The sequence below is a fragment of the Herpailurus yagouaroundi genome, unplaced genomic scaffold (assembly GCF_014898765.1).
Source record: "Herpailurus yagouaroundi ecotype Mexico unplaced genomic scaffold, PumYag 161, whole genome shotgun sequence".
Classification (NCBI taxonomy): Eukaryota; Metazoa; Chordata; class Mammalia; order Carnivora; family Felidae; genus Herpailurus; species Herpailurus yagouaroundi.
The window spans coordinates 16,817,014-16,836,568 of NW_024412402.1; the positions used below are offsets into that span (position 1 = coordinate 16,817,014).

The window sequence follows — 19,555 nt, forward strand, 5'->3', positions numbered from 1 at the left end:
GGATTTAGTGCCTCACAGAGATGTGAGGATCATATCAGAAAATTAGCACAAGTCTTTGGAAATAATCAGGTCCTTGGAGAGGCTCTGGATTTCCCCTCCTGGGGTCTCCAAGTCTACCTCGAGCGCTGACATTGGGGGTGTACCAGGGCAGTGGGGGGAAGAAAGGAGGGCCAGGGGGCTTAGCAGCCACAGCGGCCCACTTCAGGTTGGGGTCCTGGGGCTGACAAGTTAGTCTGCAGCAAGCAGGGCCACTGGGGACGTGGAGTTGGCAGAGAAGGATAACATGGGCTCTGGGTGAGCCAGGGCTCAGAGATGCTGCCTGCGAAAGTCAGTCCTCCCGGGAAATCCCAGCATTCGGTGCCTCTGAGCTTTGAGGACGGAGGAGGGAGAACTTTGATTCCCGTCATTGTAAATATCAGATCTCTGCCCGACAGCAAAGCTGGCCCTGGGGTGGCCACTGCAAAAAAGCTTCTGATCTGCTTAGAAAGAGGAACTCAGACAATCGGGCAAAAACAAAGACAGCCAGAAAAAGAAGAAAAGACACTTAGCAAGTGCTTCCGTTTGGAATTTCTCAAACTTGTCCCTTCATTGCCTGTGACTGCCACCACGTACGTAGTTCTGACTTCAGTGGGTAAATAAGATAATTACACACAGGTTGCTGCCCTAGATTCCTACCGGTTCCCCTGTCCTGTCTGGCTAGCCTCAGCCCTCCACACGCACACACACACACACACACACACACACACACACACACACTTACCTACACATGCCTCTTAAGCTTCTGTTGCTGGATTTGTTGTCCTAAAGCTCTGTTCTTGTCATTCTCTGAGCTCGAAAGCTTGGATTGTCCTCAGAGGTTTCACATCCTATCACCTGATATTCAAGGCTCCTTCCAGGTCCCCATTCGCCCATGCCTGTTTGTTAGGGTGACGCTTCCACGCCTCTGCAGGACCAAACTCAGCCTCTTCTGCAAGGACAATAACAAGGCTGCTCTACCCTGGAGGCCTCTCTAGGTGCCCCATGCAGAAAGCACTTTTCTTGCTCTCAACTAACTGCTGGAGCACCATAGGCCACTTATATGTAAATATCACATGTGGCTTTATCTCTGAGTCGCTAGTGTAAGTGTTATTCTCCCCTCCTAGATGACAGACGTGTTTTGGGTACAGACAGTATTTTATATACAATTATAACCCATGCCTGGCAGCGGCTAACCCAAAATCTTATGCATGGACGGCCAGTAAACATCTGTTGAAAGAAGTAAGACAAGGAGAAAGAAGGAGACAGATCAAGAGAGGCCAGAGAAGCCAAAGGAGGGAAGGGGAAGTCAGAAGAAAGATAAAGGGGGAAGAAAGACAACTCTGGAGAGTCACATTCAAGAGAGGAGATACAGGAAGGATGAACATCTGCGGCGGGGTGGGGTGGGGGGTGGACAGGAAAGGGTAGGAGACGCAGACCGAGGAAAAGGGAAGCGAGGCCCCAGAAAGATGGAGACGGAGGCAGAAATGAGAGGGAAAGTATGGCAGCCACAGTGGGATGAAGGGACAGGCCAGGCAGGTGTGGTGTCCATGCAAAGTCAGGTGCGGGGAGAGGGAATGTGAAGAGGACGTGCCCAATGCTATCCAGGTCGGACTCCCGTCACTGTCTCCCTGAGCTGCTGGGGGGTGCGGGGCTGGCGGGGCCTTCCCAGGAAGGAGAGTCTCCACTGCCAAGAGACTTTTCAGGAGAGGAGGCAGACGTCAGGGCATGGGAGCCAGTATGGGAGAGAAGAGAGAAAAGGAGTGTCTGGTGTGGGTGCGTGCGTGTGTGTGTGTGTGTGTGTGTGTGTATGTGTGTGTGTATGATGGTTCACATTTGTCATGGTTCGACCTTAATCCCCCCAGCCTGAAATAGCCACACTGAGCGCCAGCCTGGTCCAGGGAGGGGTGTCTCCCCTCTGGAACATGATCCTCAGGACCAACATTCCAGCCGCCTGCCAGCTTTGTTGCAAACTGCTGGCTCATGGTTTTCCCTATGTGCTAATCATTCAGCCTGTGTTGCAAAGTGGGAGACATTTTTTTCTTCAAATTGGTTCCCCCCACCACCACCAGATGCCATACTGTGTCCCCATTCAGCTCTATGGCAGCTGGGCACATTCGCGGCTTGGCCTTCCATTTCTGAATGTGAACTTTCTCTTGGGGATGGAATCAGGGTAGGGAGTGGGGGAGATTGCTTCCACCGAGTGAGACAGCTGAAACAGAGTTCCCAAGGAACTGAGCCACAGCTACTTTTTCCCACATCCCCAGGAAGCCGTCCTGTACTGTCCGCACTGGAATGACATCCAAGCTTCCTCATAGCTCCAAGCCCAGGCTTCCTGCAGGGCAATCCCCTCGGTAAGGAGGCTCATTCTAGACTCCGACTTGGGCTTCTCCTATCTTTCCCTAGAGGGCATAAACTAAACCATCCCACTAGAGAGACCCTAACTCCTGCCTCGCTCAACTATTAATTTGACTTGAAACTCACCCCTCTTTCTCTGTAGGGATTTTAGCTGCAACCCTATTGTGGGGCAAATCAGACTTACCTGCGGATCTCAGCCACCAAGCATTTGGGGGGCACTTACTGCATGCACTGTGCTAGGTCCTGTGAGAGCATAAGTGAATTGTCCAGAAGGAGCTCCCAACCTCAGTGTGAGGGAGCTGTGAGCCACACCTGAGGATCCTGATCAGTTATATGAGCTATAGAAGGCTCCAGGTCAAGTAAACATTGAGGAAGGCAGGAAAGGAGCGGCTGGAGACAGAGCCACAGGAAGCTGTCTGGATTGAACAAACCACATGTGTGGCTGCAGGTTGCCCCAGTCATCACTCGGCCTCCTTCCTCCTGCCCTGGGAAGGCCTGGGCCCAGCCTGCACGCCCTCAGGGCCAGGGTCTGTTCCTGCCAGAGGCAGAATGAGCAAACCTCAGCATATGGATTAGATAGGCCAGCAGAAGGATTTTGCCCATTGTCATTGGAGAAGTTGGAGATTCACTGGCCTTGGAGGACTTCCTGGAGGCGGGAGATGGGGGGGGGGTGCTATCTGGGAACTCTAAAAGTGAGCGTTCCCTATGTAGAGAGAAGTCTGGGAGATGGTAAGGAACAGAGACAGCCTTTCAGAATCCCTGGAGAGAAGCTGGTAGAGGAGAAGAGGCCATTCATTCCCACATCATGCATCTGTTCAAGCCTATTGAGCCTCCTGAGTTCCAAGGATATCAAAGTGGATATGGGATCATCTCTGACCTCCAAATGTCATAATGGAGTATCTTGCAGCCAAGTTGTAGGGGGTTATGCTTCGAGGCTGATAATGATGGCCAATCTCCAAAGATGTGAGAGGTAATGGAGAATGTGGGCGATGGGATAAGGACTGAAAACATGTTGGAGGCAAATTAATTGAGTAGCCTCTTATGCTGCTCCGAGAAGATCTGGAGAAAGGGGAAAATGTCAACATTTATTGAGCCTCCCCCACATCTCAGGCACAGTAGGTACTAGGTGCTTTACATATATTATCTTATTGACTCCTCACAACAAGGCCACAAGGAGCACATTATTTTCTCCGTTTTCTCCCCCAAGGAAAGAGAAGCTCAGAGAAGTTAAGATACTGGCTTAAGGTCACACACCTAATAAACAGCAGAGGCTGGGATGGGCTACTCCCAAGTCTGTGTTCTACTTGTTAAAATCACTCCCTTTACCTTTTTTCCTGACACCTATGAAGAACCAGAGGTCCTCTCTCAGGGAGAGGTGACCCCACTTAACTGGAGAGCAGGGATTTGAACACTAGAGAGGAAGAAACTAATTGCTGGGAAGCAAGAATGTAGATTTGCTAATAGATTGAAAGCAGGGACAAGAGTGGTACAGACTGAGCCCAGTTCTGAGACTCTGGGCCTGGCAGAGTGGGTAGAACTCTCCAACCATGTGAAGTCCCTAAAAAAACAGGAAGGGACGGAGTACATCCCTCCCTGGGGAAGGTAGACTTACCTCCTGACCTACAGGGAGTTTGCATTTGTAAGATTAGCAGGAGGTCAAGGAGGTGGGGGCAGTCACCTCAGTCAAACCCCAAGTTCTGCCCAGTGGCCAACCATCCTGAAGATTTGACCAGGGAGTTTTAAGGCTGGTGGAAATAAAGGGAGGTGATCTACCCTGCAAGATCACCACTGGGCTGGAAAGGGGACACCCCCAGACCACAGTGACAAAAAGTGGAGTTCTAGGAGCTATTCTGCCTCACTCTTGCCGTAGCCATTAAAGCTGTGCTTTCTGCCAGTTCCTAGCCCCCAGCCCTCCAGCTCAGAGGACCCCCGAGACCATGAGACCGCCCTCCCAGCCAGGCTGGTGAAACCTGAGCACTTCTCCCCTTCGAGAAGGAATGTTCCTTAAGAGCAGCAGCTGCCACTTGTCCCCACAGGCCAAAAGTGCCTTTCCCTTGAGACTAAAGCCCCCAACAGGAGCAGAGCGGGAACAGGATTAGGTGGCTTGTTTACATGTGTTTGGCTTCCCTGAGTTTGGGAGCCCAGCTTTTCCCAGCCGAGGACAGGACTCTGGGCCTGCCAGAGTGGAGGAAGGCTGCCAGGAACGGGGTGTCTGGGGACAGGGTCAACCTCCCCACCCTCCTCACCCGCCTAGGGCGCATACACAAACACACACACACACACACACACACACACACACACACACACCCCATCCCAGGCCAAAGCCCAGTCAGGCCATGTGTTTATTGAGCATCTGTCATGCACCCAACATTGTGGTAGGCAGTTGGGGGGAATTCAAGGAAAGATCCCTCTTTCCCTCAAAAGATCTGCAATGAAGGCCGGAGAAAGAGGACACACAATATCAGGCCAACAGGAAGCATTGAAGGAGTCAAGAGAATGGGCCATGGGCATACCCAGGGTGAGTCAAGACGAGCTTTCCTGCAGAAATGTGGCGCCCAGAACCAAGTCCCCGCCCCCTAGCCCAGGCCAGTTAGCCCACAGACCTGCCCTCCTGGGAGGTTTGGGAAGTTGTGGGGAGTGTGATCTGAGCTGGTGGATCAGCAGAGACCCCTAGTGGCCTGGGGGTGGATGGCAGACAGCTGGGGTGGGGTAGAGTGGGAGACAGTGCCCCCCCCCCCGAGCCCACCGCCATCTGCTTACCCCGACCCACCCACCCACCCACACATTCCTAGGGAACGGCACTGGTTTCTCTAAAATCCTCAGCTGGAAAGACCTTTACAGCGTCATCCAGTTCGAATCCCCTGCTTTACAGGCATCCTAGTAAGATAAACATTCTGGCTGTTTCAAAATAACTTAAAGGACAGTTTTTCTATCGGTTTTTTTTCCTTCACTCCTTCCTTTCTTCCTCCCAACACAGTTTATTCCAGGAATTTCTTCCTTCAGTGGAAGTTAAGTCTCCCCGGGGCAACATAAGCCCTTTCCCTGTTAACAGTGAAGACCCGTGGCTCCAGGGACTGACCCAGCTCCTCCTAGGCCAACAGCAGACCCTGAGGTCAGAGTTCACAGTCATTGTCAGGTCACACATTGTCAGGTCACACCCCACCCTCCCACCCTCTACTTCCAAGAGTAATCCCAGAGACTTTCACTTTTTCTTCAGTAAGGTTTCCTTTTGCACGAATCATCTTTTTTTGTTCCCAAATGAGATTTGGAGTAAAACTCACCACAGTGAACACCGTGGCGCAGAAAGAGTGGCCGACCGCCCCAAGCGGCAAAGGCTTTGCAGCTTGTCCCCGGGTGGGGATAGGAGGCGCAAGCTGTCAGCCCATCTAAAGCTGCTCCCCTAACCTTACTGTGCTTGCTCCTGAGAGGCTCTGTGCCTCTCTGTGTGTCAGGGAAACAGCACGCGAGAATCAGCAGTGGGACAGCTTCTGGGGAGGCCTGCAGAGCCCAGCTCGTGAGTTTCCATCCAAGTCGTGGGTCACCTGGTCCAGGCCCTGCCACTGCGTTCCCGGGAAACTCTATGGACATTTTCAGCTTTGGGGCCTATTTCGTACTCTGAAAGCACGTCCTACTGCTAGAAAGTAGGAGACCGCACGCTTCCCAGTTAGATGGGATGGCTCCAACCAGGGAAGCCAGGCTTCTGGCAACTTTCCGAGGCTGGGAGACACCACAGACATGTTCCTGGTGGGACAAGGCAGAGCTCTTGACCTAGACAACCAGCTCTGAGCCCCTGGCTCCTGGACAGTTTGGGCAGGGATGGGGGACTCTGGATGTGGAAGAACGTCACGAAAACTGTACCACATGTGCTCCTCACCTCTTTTTGGGCGCTAAGAAGGACACAGCTCTATTTGGGTCCAGACACATCATCCACCTGGTTTGGAGTCTGATAAGCCCCAAGAGGAAGCTGTCAAGATGAAAATACTGTGTGCTTAGCCAACATCTTCTCCCCAAGGGGCTTCCTCTGCTCACATAGTGACAGAAAAGACCCCTCCTCAGAAAAGACCGTAGACCATTCCCAGGGCTTCAGAGCCCCCTTGTCTCCATAGACAAAGGCTCCAGAGAGCCAGACCTTGGGCTTGACCTGAAATGGCTGCAGTCAGGTCACAGAGCTCGTCCAAGACAGGGACGCAGCTCCAGCTCTGGAGCTTGGCCTGGGCCCGGGAACGTCTTAGGCAGGAATGAGCCGGGCATGTGGCAAGAACCGGTCACCGTGACTAGGTCTGCAGTCCCAGATGAATCTCCACTGCTGCTAAGAACCCAAGTGGCTCTAGGGACCTTCTAGGACAGGTTTTAAATCCTGACTATGCCAAGCCCAGCTCCCCGGGTGAGTAGTGTTAGCCAAAGGAAGCGGAAAATGATTTATTGGGTGTTCAAATGTGCCAGACACCTTGCTTCTGTCAAGCCTGGATGTCTGATTCCAAGGCACATCTCTCTCTCTCTGAGCATCAGTGCAAGAGCCGAAGGACCCGCACGCGAGGCACAGCTGTGACTCCAGGAATTCACTTTGGTTCCCTGGACCTCAGTTCCTCTTCAGACAAATAGAATAATCTCTCTCCCGATGACATCATCGTAGTGGGGAGATTAAAATGAAATAGCATGGTGAAAGTGTTGTTAATATTCGATACATGCAACGAAGAGGTAGTCTCAGACCCACTGATCTCTGGGACCAGCTGAGGCAGGTTTCTAAATATACAGATTGCTGAGGGTCTGATTCAATGATGCTGAGAATCTGTGTCTTTAAAAACTCTCCAGGGCTCTGGCAGGTTTGTGAAACAGCTCGTATTTACAAATGTAAGGGGTGGATGTTATTCCCCCACACCTCAGCGATGCCAGATTTTGCTTCCTCTTTTTTTTGCCCAGCTAAGACGTGGCCAGCCCTGGCCCTGCCCATGATCTCTGTCCCTGAAGCTCTACATTCCATTCCTTTGCTGATATCACTTGGCTGCCTCTGGGCACGTCCCAGCCAACGACCCCAGAGTAGGAGGAAAGGGTAGGAAAGAGAAGAGTCTGATCTCATGCATAAGTCAAATTGCCTTTAGTTACCCAAACTCAGAACCTGGCATGGAGGCTAGCAAAACCACAGGGCAGAGAACCAGCCAGAGCTTGAATAAGCAGGTGAAGCATCCAGGCTCCTCACCTTTCTGCCTCTGGCAAGCAAATATGTGTGCTGGTTGAATCCCAAAATACACATCTTGTATTTATTTTACTGGCTTTGCTTGTGTTTCCCTAACCGTGCTGGATACTTTTTCGGGGGAAAAGAAAGTCTTGGGACAACTTTTTATGTGTGAAATTCCCAAATACCTTTACCCATGAGGAGCACCGTGGCATGAATGATTCCCGACAAGAGATTATTGGAAAGTCATTTCCATCAGTTTTAGGGGGAGAGGCAGGGAGGGACGCCCTCTTCTATTCATTGTACCTTCCAACTTCACCTCAGCTTCAAATAACATCAGCATTGGTTTACATCCTATGAGACTTGTTGGCCGGGGTATTGGGAACGAGGGCAGGATCGACCTTAGATGGACACATAGCTGAAAACAGGCTTTGAGGGCTCCTGGATGTCAGCCCTGGGCCAGACACATTTTATGAATGAGACTGAGGCTCACAGAAGGGCCATCATTTGCTGACTCCCAAGTCTCTCATCTTTCCTCTGGGGCCCATGCTGCCTCTGTGCTTCCGGGGTTTGATTGTTTTACCTGTTCACCTTGCCTCCAGTAACTATGTGCTGAACCCCTGTGATTCCAGGAGCACCTCATAGCCCAGTTCTTGGGACAAGGTGGGTGTTCAATATTTGTGGATGAAGGAGGGCTGTGTTCTAGTCCCATTGCTGCGAACCAGCTGGGGGCCTTGGGTGAGTCACTTGGGTTTATAAGCCTCAGTTCCTTATTTTTCCTCAGGGAGTTGGAATATGTGGCTTTTAAGAAGTCTTCTTTAGGCTTCTGAAGGTCCGACTCAGTGTTAGATTTGAATTGCTTGAGTGAGGAGGCCAAGAGTTTGGCTCAAAGAACCTCTAGACCTTCCCTGGAGGCTGAAGACCCAAGCTTCTCCCAGTCCTGAAACAAAAGCTAGGAAGGTAGGGGCCTTTCCCCCCGCCCCCCCCGATTTAGTCTATTTTCTTGACTGTTTACCCGTGTAAATTCTTACAGCTCATGCCCTGTGACTCCAGGCTTTGAGCATGAGAGTGTCAGCCCTAGACAGCCATCAGATGGGTCACCTGGTTCAAGCCCTGTCGTCAGATGAGGAACTATGGTCAGAGGAGCTCGGAGACCCACGCAGGTCTCGTACAACTCCTTTTGCTGCATCTCGTTGGCCACCTTTCTTGCTTTCTCCAAATAAAGCCTAGACACCCCAGCCTCTCACACACCCAAATCCTTCCTCACAAGTTCTCCCCACACCGAGCAGGCAAGCAGGGAGGACTTATTGCAGCCTTCGTGCAAGGCAAGCAGAGTCCCTCAGCATCCAAGGACTTCCTTGCCCAGCTGTTACATGGCAATGACGAGGTGACCGGAGTGCCAGGGAGAAAAATGGTCTTCTTATCTGCTTTGGCTACTGCAAAAACAAACTGGAAGGATTGTTTACGGGGAAAATGGGGGCTGGCAGGTTGATAGCACGGGGCAAAGGGAGACTCTGTTTGCAGTGGGATTCGGTGTTGTGAGCTGGAGGTAAAGGAAGGAATCGATGAAATGTGCAGACGGGTGGCTGAGGTTGAGGCTCCTATGAGATGCCCTTAGGAGGCAGGTTATAAAGAGACTAGGGTGGCTGTCTTTTCTTATGATTTAACAAGTATTTTAGTAGCCACTGTGTGCCAGGCACCTGAGCTAGGTGCTCAGGTTACAAAGATAAAACATGGGAGGCCACTTATGTGTGGAGCTTGGTGCAATAAAAAAATGTCATCATAGGTAGGTGAGGAAGCGAGGTTCTGGGGGAAGACAGTGTCAGGGAAGTCATCTGTAGACAACAGTGTGAAGGGTGAAGAGGTGGCAAGCAGATAAAGCCTGGTCCTCAGCCCTGGCCACACATTAGAACTACTTGGGGAGTTTTTAAAATGCCAAAGCCCCAACCACACCCCCAATCAATTAAATTAGAATCTCTGGGGTTGGAACTCGGGCATCAATATTGGAAATTCCCAAGTGAAGCCGAAGTGGGGACCACTGGTTTACGAGATAATTTATGTCTCAAGTTTCAGAAGAATGGAATGGCTAAGTGGGTAAATATTGTTGGTTGGTTGGTTGGTTGGTTGGTTGGTTGGCTGACTGGTTGGTTGGTTGGTTTTTAATATTGAGCCTTCTTATTCACCCCTTCTAGGAGGCCATAAGAATTGTCTGTCAGATTTGGGTCCTGGGAGGAGCAGGAGGAAGGGAGGAGGGCAGGCAAGAAGGAAGAAAAGGGGAGGAGGAATTTGGGGTTGTGGCATCTAAGCATTTAGTGACATTGTCACAAACCACACACCTCCCTTACTGCCAGGACCTCCTGCAGAATTCCCCCAATTCCATGTCTGGAGTCTCCAATAACCCCCAGGGGATTGTGGTCCCAGCCTCAGCGCTCCAGCAGGGCAACATCGCCATGACAACCGTCAACTCCCAAGTGGTGTCAGGTTGGTGCAGGGGATTGTGGGGAACACTCCTGGGAGGAAAATGGGGTGCCCCAAGGTGGGGGGCAGGGTACTGTAGGAACTATCTTAGGAAATGGGAGGGGGTGTCCCCTGCCAAGGAGGGGCTCCTAGCTCGATTCCTTGACTAAAATGCTCTATAAATTTATAGATGCTTAGCACCAAGACCTGATTGTGATGGTTCAGAACAAATTTGGGTCAGAGTCTCATGAGCCCCTCAAAACCAAATAAAGCTATTGTCCCTTCCCCCAAACAGTTCCCACCAGAGGCTCTGCTCTCTGGACCCTGTTCCCATCCCACCCACCCCCACAATAGGGGCTGAATGCCTCCAGAATAGAGGGTGTTTGCATAGGAGTGCCAAGTGATTTGGAAATCCTGCTTGCCCTCACTCCTACCCACCCCCATGGCAGGGGACCCAAAAACTGGTTGTCTCCTCAGGTGGAGCCTTATACCAGCCGGTTACCATGGTAACCTCCCAGGGTCAGGTGGTCACCCAAGCAATCCCCCAGGGAGCCATCCAGATCCAGAACACACAGGTGAGTGTGTGTGCATAGGGCATGCACTTGGGCATGGGTATGGGGGAGGGCAGCCGTAATTGTTTACCATGTGCTGGGCGCTTTACACAAGTAGCTCATCTCATCCTTATTATTCCTCCAAGAGGGGTCAGTTACCCCCAGTTCACAGATCAGAAGCCGGGTGTTGGAAAGGCTTTATCAACTCCTGGGATTTCACTACCTGGGATTTCACTCAAAGGATCTTCCACCTCCTATTCCTGGTCTCCACCCCGAGCCACTCTGTAGCTCAGTGGGATAGAGCACACACACAAGTGGCGGGGAGTAAGAGCATCTGAGGTCAGGCCTGAGATGTGACATTAGCTCTGTCATCTTGGATGAGTCGCCCGACCTCTCTGAGTCTTGGAGTTCTTATCCACAGAAGGGGGATTCACACCAGCTGCACAGAGACCTCCCAACCTGCAGGGCTCTGTGAGTGCTGACCACGATAATAGGTAGGAAGGTGCTTTGCAAACTGTGAAGTACCCTAGAGATGCTAATAACTAGTAGATGGTTTCTGGCAAATTTGTCTCTCCTATACCCTCCACATGTCCCTATTTCCTCTGTGTCCTCTCTCATCTCCTTCTCCACTCCTCTTCCTCTTTCTTCTTCTTCCTGTCTCCCATTCTCTGAGGGGCTGGTGCACGGTGACAGGAAAGGTGACCTCCCCAGGGCCCTAAGAATGAGTTGCAAAAGGGGGTTGGCAGCGAGAGCCTGCCGTCACTATAGCAACAGGTCCCTAGCTGCTGGCCCGCCAGCCTGCTGATGCTGATTTTTTCTCCACGTGCCCTGAAGGTTAACCTTGACCTCACCTCCCTCCTGGACAATGAGGATAAGAAGTCCAAGAACAAACGAGGAGTCTTGCCCAAGCATGCCACCAATATAATGCGTTCTTGGCTCTTCCAACATCTCATGGTGAGTGTGTGTATATTGGGGGTGTGGAGTTGCAGCGTGGGGCATGAATAACTCCCCCAGGGTCAGACTCTGCTGTCGTCGCCAGATCTGCACAGGGTGTGGCCCCAGAGAGAGGCTCTCTGATAGAGATCTCATCTTCCAGAGACCGGGTCAGATGGGAGGATTTAGTGGGGCCTAAAGCTGGGACACTCTCTCTAGTGCTTGCTACTGACATGAAAAAGCGTGACATCAAATGAGGGAATGGGGATAGACATGTTCTGAAGAGAACTAAGGACTGGGAAAGTGTCTCATGAAGGCGGTGAGATTCCACGGGGTCAGGGCTGTGGTTGCTACAGGTGGCCATGCACACCCCTGCCCTTCTCCCATGGAAGAAAATGATGATTCTCAGCTCATGCTCTTCTGTTTCCTGGAGTCCTCACCACTGGGGTAGCAGTGTATGTGTGTCCCTTTTCCCTGTCCCTCTGGTCAGACCAATGAGGCACGGTGCTGGGGAGTGGTGGCTGTGACCATCGAGTCTGGAGGGAACATCCCAGGGAGAAATCTCCTTCCTTACGTAACAACTGCCTTCATAAGCCTCTATGGTTGCTTCCATAAAATGGCAACACAGCCTTGGGTTTCAATGTAATGTCTATAGAGAGCCTGCTGTGTGCACTAACGTGATGGCAGTTGTGTGCTGTATACATTGTTAGTAGCAGCAGATAGGACTTCGGTTGAATGTCAGGAATGAATTTGAAACTATAATCCCCTAGCATCATTCAAAAGTTGTAGCAATAAATGAAGACCAATGGCCATGTCTGGGCTGCCTGTGTAGGATGTGTGTGCATGCGTGTGTGTGTGTATGTTTGTGCACGTGTGTGTGTATGCTTGTGTGTGTGTTTGTGTATGTGTGTGTGTTTGTGCGTTTGTGTGCGTGTGTGTGTGTGCACGCACACACATGTGCGCACCAGAGTGGGAGGGTAGATTCTGGACGCACCAGCAAACTGGCGGGAGTCTGCGAGGTCTTGGCCTGGCAGTACAAAGACAGACAGAAGCAAACAAATACCAAGGACTGTCTTGGCCTGTGAAGTGTGGGAAAGAACGGGGAGTGAGGGAAAGTCTTTCTTCAGAGAGGAGAGGAATCAAAGGGATCATGGGAATTAGTCAGTCGGTCAATCAGCAACCCTTCATTTGAAATGCCTCGGAACGCCTGGGTGGCTCGGTCAGTTAACGGCTCAGGTCATGATCTCGCGGTTTGTGGGTTCAAGCCCCTCGTCGGGCTCTGTGCTGACAGCTCAGAGCCTGGAGCCTGCTTCGGATTCTGTGTCTCCCTCTCTCTCTGCCCCTCCCCCACTCATGCTCTGTCTCTCAAAAACTGAATAAATATTAAAAAAAAAATTTTTGAAGTAAGAGTACCTCCAGAAGCCATGAAGCCCAAGCCTGGGCCATCATTCCCAGATATGGGCATCTTAGGGACCCTGCCCTGGAAGTGCTGGGCCCACACGCCCAATGAACAGGAAGAATTGTTCAACGGTGACCAGTGAGGGGCTGGAGCTCTGCCTCTCCCCTCACATGGCCAGCCCCCAGCTCTAAGGTCTTGGGGCCACCCCAGTGAAAGCTGGGGAAGCAAAATTTGGAAGCACCACCTAGAGAACAACCAGGAACCTAATTTGGAGAGAGGGGGTTGGAAGGCTATGGGTCAAGGTGAGGAGAGGAGGTTGGAGAGACTCCAGGAACTTAGTGTTGAAGCCAGGAGCAGGGCCAGGTATGGAGGCTTCCCTCAGGCCTCCTGGGAGCAGCTCTGACTCAGTAGCCGAAGACGGTGGTGGGGATGCCCAGGCCTCTTGCGTGTTCTGGTTTTCCACACCATCAGGGAGCCCCGGTGGCCCTGTGAGCCCTGTGTCCATGCTACAACTCCCAGCCCCACCTGTGGGAAGAGGGGCTCCCTGGGAACGATCCATTTCTGTGCCCTGGCCCATCATACCCAGCATGGGGGCAGCCGTCCCTCTCCCATCCCCACCCTGCCACGGGTCCAGAGCTGGCTCCACACGTTGTGGCCCAGTGATGTGTAACTCTACACTACGAGCATGGTTGAAGCTCATGGGCGTTTGAGGGAGCCAAACCTGAGCTCAGATCTAGACTCTACCTCTTACTCTGTAACCTGGACACACTCACCTCTTGTGAAGATGACGAAGAAGCAACGGAATAATTGCCAAGATCCTGGCACACTGAGGGGCTTAATACACATTAGTTCCCTGTCCTTCCTTCCCTGCCTCCCCCACCCCATGCATTTTTGAAGACTGATGTGAACATACCTGCAATATCATCCCTGAGGGGGAGAAAAGGCAAGCATAGGAGGGGAGAGGAGGCTGCAATACCATTTCCCCTGCCCAAGCGCCCAGGCCAGCACCTGCACTGACCCTTGCGGGCTCCTGCTTCAGCTACCTGCCACACCCCATTTGCAACTCACCCCTGACTTAAGTCTTGAGACTACAGCGTCACCCTAAGTGTCCCTCCTGGCTGTGTCTCCCCTCTGACCTTGGACTTCAGTTTACATCCTGCCCTTTTGCCCCCTTCCTGCTGAACCCCCCTCTACAGCTTAGGGTCGTTTCTTTCCACTCCATGGCCACTTCCAGCCAGACTGGGGATGGCGGGAAAGTAGAGGTGGAGAAGAGGGGGAGTAGTCACTGAGCACAAAGAAGAGGGGGAGGAAAGACCCAGATTGGCTCTACAAAAGGAACTGGGAACCATTGAGAGGGCTTGCTGAAAAGCATGAGTAAGACTTTCTGCCCCACACCCTCCCACCCTGGACCCTCTCCAGCTCCTAGTGCACTCAGTGCGGATACTATTAATAAAGCACTTAACATTGGCAAAGTCCTCCCTCGGTTAATGCCTTCCTCACAGCGGCCATCAGGAGAGGACAAGGGAGTGACCCCTAGCCCTTTAAAAAAGTCACAACTCAGAACCTCTGGACCGGAGAAGGAAGGGATGGGGAGATGTTCAGGCTCTAGCGACACAACACGGCACAGCTGTCGCCTGCAGGCCCAGTCTGGGCCATGGATCAGCCTGGCTACCCAGACACAGGTGGACGCACACACCCCCAAACCCCAGCTCAGGAGAGGCTATGAAGACTGGGTAGGGGGGCACAGCAGAAAGAAGACAGGCTTTCAAGACAGACACACAGGGGCATGAACTGAGATCCTGCCCCCAGCTGTGCAATCTCTTGGAGTCTATTTCTTTGAAAAAAGATAATACCCATTTCTCATGCTTGAAAAATTAAATGCGATCACATGTATAAAGAGCCAACCTTGGTACATAGTCACATTTGAGAAATGTGAATCCTCTTTGAACTTTCTAGAACAGTGCAAGGATTTAGTCTAGGACTAAGAGCAAGTTTTTGAGCCTCGGGCCCACAATTTGTGCAAATTAGAGGTGGACGGCTGATCTGTTGTTCTGATCTATAACACTTACTGATTTTGCCATCTTTTGACCCTAAAAATATACTGAAGAATACCGTTACTGGCCTGTTCTGCGTATATATGTGTATGTGTGAAATCTCCATGTCTCCTTTCTCTGACTCAATTGTAAATTACTCCAGGATAGAGATCATACATTACATCTCTCCTGTGGGTCCTAAAGATTTGCTTCCCAAAGTGTGTACCTTTATAGGATGTTACAGGTGTTGCTCCCAAGACAGGTTAAATGAGTTGGGGAAAACCTGGGTTATACAAAGATTAGCTCAGTTCTTGATTCTTAGTGAATGTGCAAGAGGGGTCATGATTGGAAGATTTCCCCAAACATATTTGATCACTCGAAGACCGCCTTTGTTTTCATTGTCACTTTGAGGAACAACTCTGGGACTGTAGCTCTTGGGAGATACAACTCTGCAGTAATGCCTTATGGGCATAGAGTAGATGTTCAAGTTTTAGGAAAATAGGGTAGAAAAAAGTATGAAAAAGGACAGATCTCAATATACAGTAGACGTTCTCCTATCCAGTACAGTGGGGACAACCCATTTGTTGATGGCTTAATTGGAAAAGTTGGCTGAAGAAAGGAACAGCCATTAAAAAGATACATTTCAGAGGCGCCTGGGTGGTTCAGTCGGCTGGGATCCAACTTCGGACCAGGGCATGATCTCGCCATTTGTAAGCTCAAGCCCCACATGGGGCTGTTTGCTGTCAGTGCAGAGCCCAATTTGGATCCTCTGTCTCCCTCTCTCTCTGCCCCTCCCCCACTCACACTGTCTCCCTCAAAAATAAAAATAAAAATAATTAAAAAATAAATAAGAACAAAAAGATACATTTTATTTTAATGTGGAATATATGCACACACATTGGTTTGCAAATGTCCTGATAGAGGGGGGAAGATCTTTTTCTGATTAAGGGTCATACTTTTACCAGCACAGACCTCTCCTATAGTAGAACATCTATAAATTCCATCCTTATTTAACATCAATAAGAACTGTGATGTCTGGGAAGTAATCTGGCTACGGGATCTTTCTAGACTTTTGTTATGTATTCCAGCCTCTTAAATTTGCCTCACCGATCCTAACTATATGGCATTTTTAAGGAAATCGGAATCTCGAATCTTTCCGAAGCATTCCACTTAGTTTTCTTAGCAAGAATAACCTTCTTTTTGCACTTCGATGGTATTGGTTTACAGAATAGTTAATTAAATCACATGATTACACTAGCACGTATAGACGGAGTAAACCAGTCTGGATACAAACACTGCCAACTTCCTGAGAAGCAGATACTATTGTCTAATGAACATTCTACACAGTAGCCTGTTCACCTGGAGCATCCAGGACAACGTGGACATTAGTTCACCTGGGTTGCAGAAGAGATGGAGAGCATATGCTAAATCCACAGTCTCGATTAGTAGAGATTGTTCATTCAAACTTCTGTCATAAATACTAGTCTTTTCTGTTGTCTTCTTTCCCTCGGGGAGAAGCTCGTATTCTTTGACTCCTTTCGTCCTGTGTGTGAGGCTTCTTGTCATTTCCACTGTTGTGTGGCATTAGCAGCTACAGAAATAGATTCAGATGAGAGAATGCTCCTGAACTGGGACTTTCTCCCCAGAGCCTTTTTTGCTGTGAGGCTGCAGTGAGATTGGGAAGGTTTCATCCATTAGCCGCTTGCTATTGGGTCCCCAAAGAATCCAGTGATATTTTCTTACTATTGCCTTTTGGTTGAAAGAGGCCAGACTCCTGCTGGAAGCAATCACTCCATAACAAACCCAGGCCGGGGGAGAAACCCCAGCAGAGGGTCCTCTCCACGGAGGAAGGAGAGAAAGGCTCCGCTCTCCTTGACCAGCTTCTGCCCCCACCCCCTCTTCTCAAGATCCTAGCACCCCTGGCCCTGCCGGGTCACTCCGCTCATCTCCACCCAAAACATGACTGTTCTCTGTGCTGCTGCCATTGAAGCACTTTATAGAATATTCTCTGCATGTTGGGGGGGGGGGCGGTCCCAGAGAAGAAACCAAGCCCCAGCAGCCCCTGCAGGGCGGGGGACAGATCTATGCGAAGCATCTTCAGACATCATCTCATTGAATCCACCCAGCCAGTTATCCCCATTTTACCAATAACAAAACTGGACTCAAAGGAGGGAACCTATTCCCCAATATCTCACGGGATTTGAGCCCAGGTCTGTGGTGCCTCGCAGCTCTAATACGTCACCCACTAGGCTACACTGCCTCTGCATTGGCCCAGGAAACACCACAGCATCTCTGGGCTCCCATGCCAAGTCTAGGTGAAGTAACAGAAGCTGCGAGCAGAGGCTCTCAGTGGAGACAGAGAGCCCTGTCCTGGGGGTGGGGGTGGGATGCAGGACTTTTATATGCCAGCCTTAGTTTCCAGACGCAGCGAGGCCGCCTCACCCTCCCTTCCTTTCCTCTCCCTTCTTCATCCATCACATTCACAGGACCAGTGTGGCATCCAGCCAGGGTCACAGTTGTGCGCTGCTCACAGCCATCTCACCCGACCCTGCGTCCCAGGTGGCTGCCTTTCCACCTGGCCACGCGCAGCTGGAGGGCCTTTCTGCAGGGCCCTCGTCTGAAGTCTGACGATGTCACAAAATGTACCAGCGGACTTCTCTTGGTGGTTGGTTTTTTTTTTTTTTAATTGAAATGTAATTTATATACCATATCATTCACCCCCTTTTTGACTAAATTTGGAGATGCTTAGTATATTTAGAGTTATACAGTCATCACCACTAACAAATTCCAGAATATTTTCATCACTGAAACAATTTCTGTACCCATTAGCTACTACTGCTCCTGGGCCCTAGAAACCAGTAATCCACTTGCACTCTCTGAGGATGGGCCTATTTCAGATATTACATGAATGGAATCATAAAATGTGTGGTCTTCTGTGTATGGCTTCTTTCACGCAGCAGAATGTAACCAAGGTTCATCCCTATTGTAATACATATCAATGCTTCCTCTGTTTTATGGCAGAACAGTATTCCATTGTATGGATAGAACACATTTTGTTTATCCACTCATCAGTTGGTAGGTATTTGGGTGGTTTCCACTTTTTGGCCTCCGAATAATGCTGCTATGAACATTCCCATACTCTACATGATCCGAGCCCGCCCTTATCTTAGTGAGTCTTTGTCATATCCCCAGCTATTCTCACCCACAGCACCGGAACCTTCCATGCTGGGCTTATCCCCGCTGGGTGAAACAGGCTGCTGCATCCATGGGTACACCGTGTGCCCTGCATGTGGGCTCCTGACCAAGGAGAGGGTGTGGACATGAAATCCAGCTGTAGCTTCTGTGCCTTGGCATTATCTTCAGTTACTCAGCAAATACTCTACGTGTGCCTTTCCACCTTCCCTGTGCCTACCATTGTATTAAGCCCCAAGGAATTATACATCTGTCCCTGTCAGAGACCCACTAACAGGATCCGTCTACAGCTGACTTAGAAAACGGTGATGTCTCTTACAAACAGGAAGAGTGCGTGGTCTATGGAACGGGCATGGTTCTGTATGTGAGTGTCATACCCCTTCTACCCAGCCAGGGGTACCTGGGGCAAGTTGCTTAACCCCATCAGGCCTCAGTCTCCTCTGCTCTAAAATGGGAATGACAATATCCAGCTCACAGCGTCGTAGTGAGGGTAGAGTAAGATGATAGATGTGACAGTACTTTGTCCTGATACAGACACCGCCATTGTTGCAAAGGCCGCCCGTCTCCCTCCGGGAGTCCCCATAACCTGCCCTGTCTCAGAAAGAGCTGAGAGAAATCTTAACACTTCTAGGAAATCTGTAGGGAAAAGTAAGAAAACTTGAAAAGCAAAATCGGAGGGACTTAGAAAGACCATTTTTGTTCCAGAATATCTTGTCTGCTAGTTTTTTCCTTTAACTGTGTCACACTATCTGAAATTCCACTCATCAGATGTCCGCTTAAAGGTATCCAATCCCTGTCAAAAACAGATGCCTATAGAGAGACCGGGACGCCATCATTCCTTCACAGCTTAGTATGAATTAGTTCCAAAGCTTGCTGTTTTACTCCCACTCAGCTAAGATCCACTTCATGGGAGGAGTACCAATGCTTGTTAGTGGTGGAAAATGAAGATAGGACATTTTTTAACACAGTATTTTGAGGAGGCAAACCAGGCTGGCATGCCAGGGAAAAGGCTTCTAGCAATTGTTCTGTTTCTAGCAGATTCTTTGAGGTCCCTGACCTTTTGAGAATCCGATGAAAGTTTTATCTGCATCATCATGAATATAGTTTCAGGAGATTTGACCCTGAAGTCCCAGCAGCCAGAGGCCTCAGATTCAAAAAGCTGACCACAGGGTCACATGAGGGTCCTGGGGCTGGTGAGAAAAGGTGCTCAGAAGTGCCAGCAGGGGAAGGGAGGAGGTCCAAGTCTGTGCTTACCATCTCAGAATTTACTCAGGTCTAGTCTGCCGCCTGAAATTACAGTGAGATCTCTTGTTTGTCCCTGAATTCTGTGGGCTCCTTTCCACCAGAACACAGATCTTTAACTAAATTGGCCTTTGGGGCTAGCCTGGAAAGCTAGCTGTTAAAACAAAATAACTTGATTCTATGGGGAAATGTAATCCAAGTT

The 19,555-nt window shown here is 50.3% G+C and overlaps 1 protein-coding gene across 5 annotated transcripts in view; it reads left to right on the forward strand.

Moving 5' to 3' along the window:
* Positions 1 to 19,555, forward strand: part of PKNOX2 (PBX/knotted 1 homeobox 2) — a 280,016-nt gene that overhangs the window by 247,731 nt on the left and 12,730 nt on the right. For 3 of the 5 annotated variants that reach the window (XM_040483432.1, XM_040483433.1, XM_040483434.1), the window contains 3 exons: positions 9,898 to 10,027; positions 10,481 to 10,578; positions 11,389 to 11,508. The exons of 1 other annotated variant lie outside the window; for it this stretch is intronic. In XM_040483432.1, the coding sequence (XP_040339366.1) occupies positions 9,898 to 10,027; positions 10,481 to 10,578; positions 11,389 to 11,508 (348 nt within the window). The remainder of the gene's footprint in view (positions 1 to 9,897; positions 10,028 to 10,480; positions 10,579 to 11,388; positions 11,509 to 19,555) is intronic. One more of the 5 variants, XM_040483435.1, reaches the window with a different exon arrangement.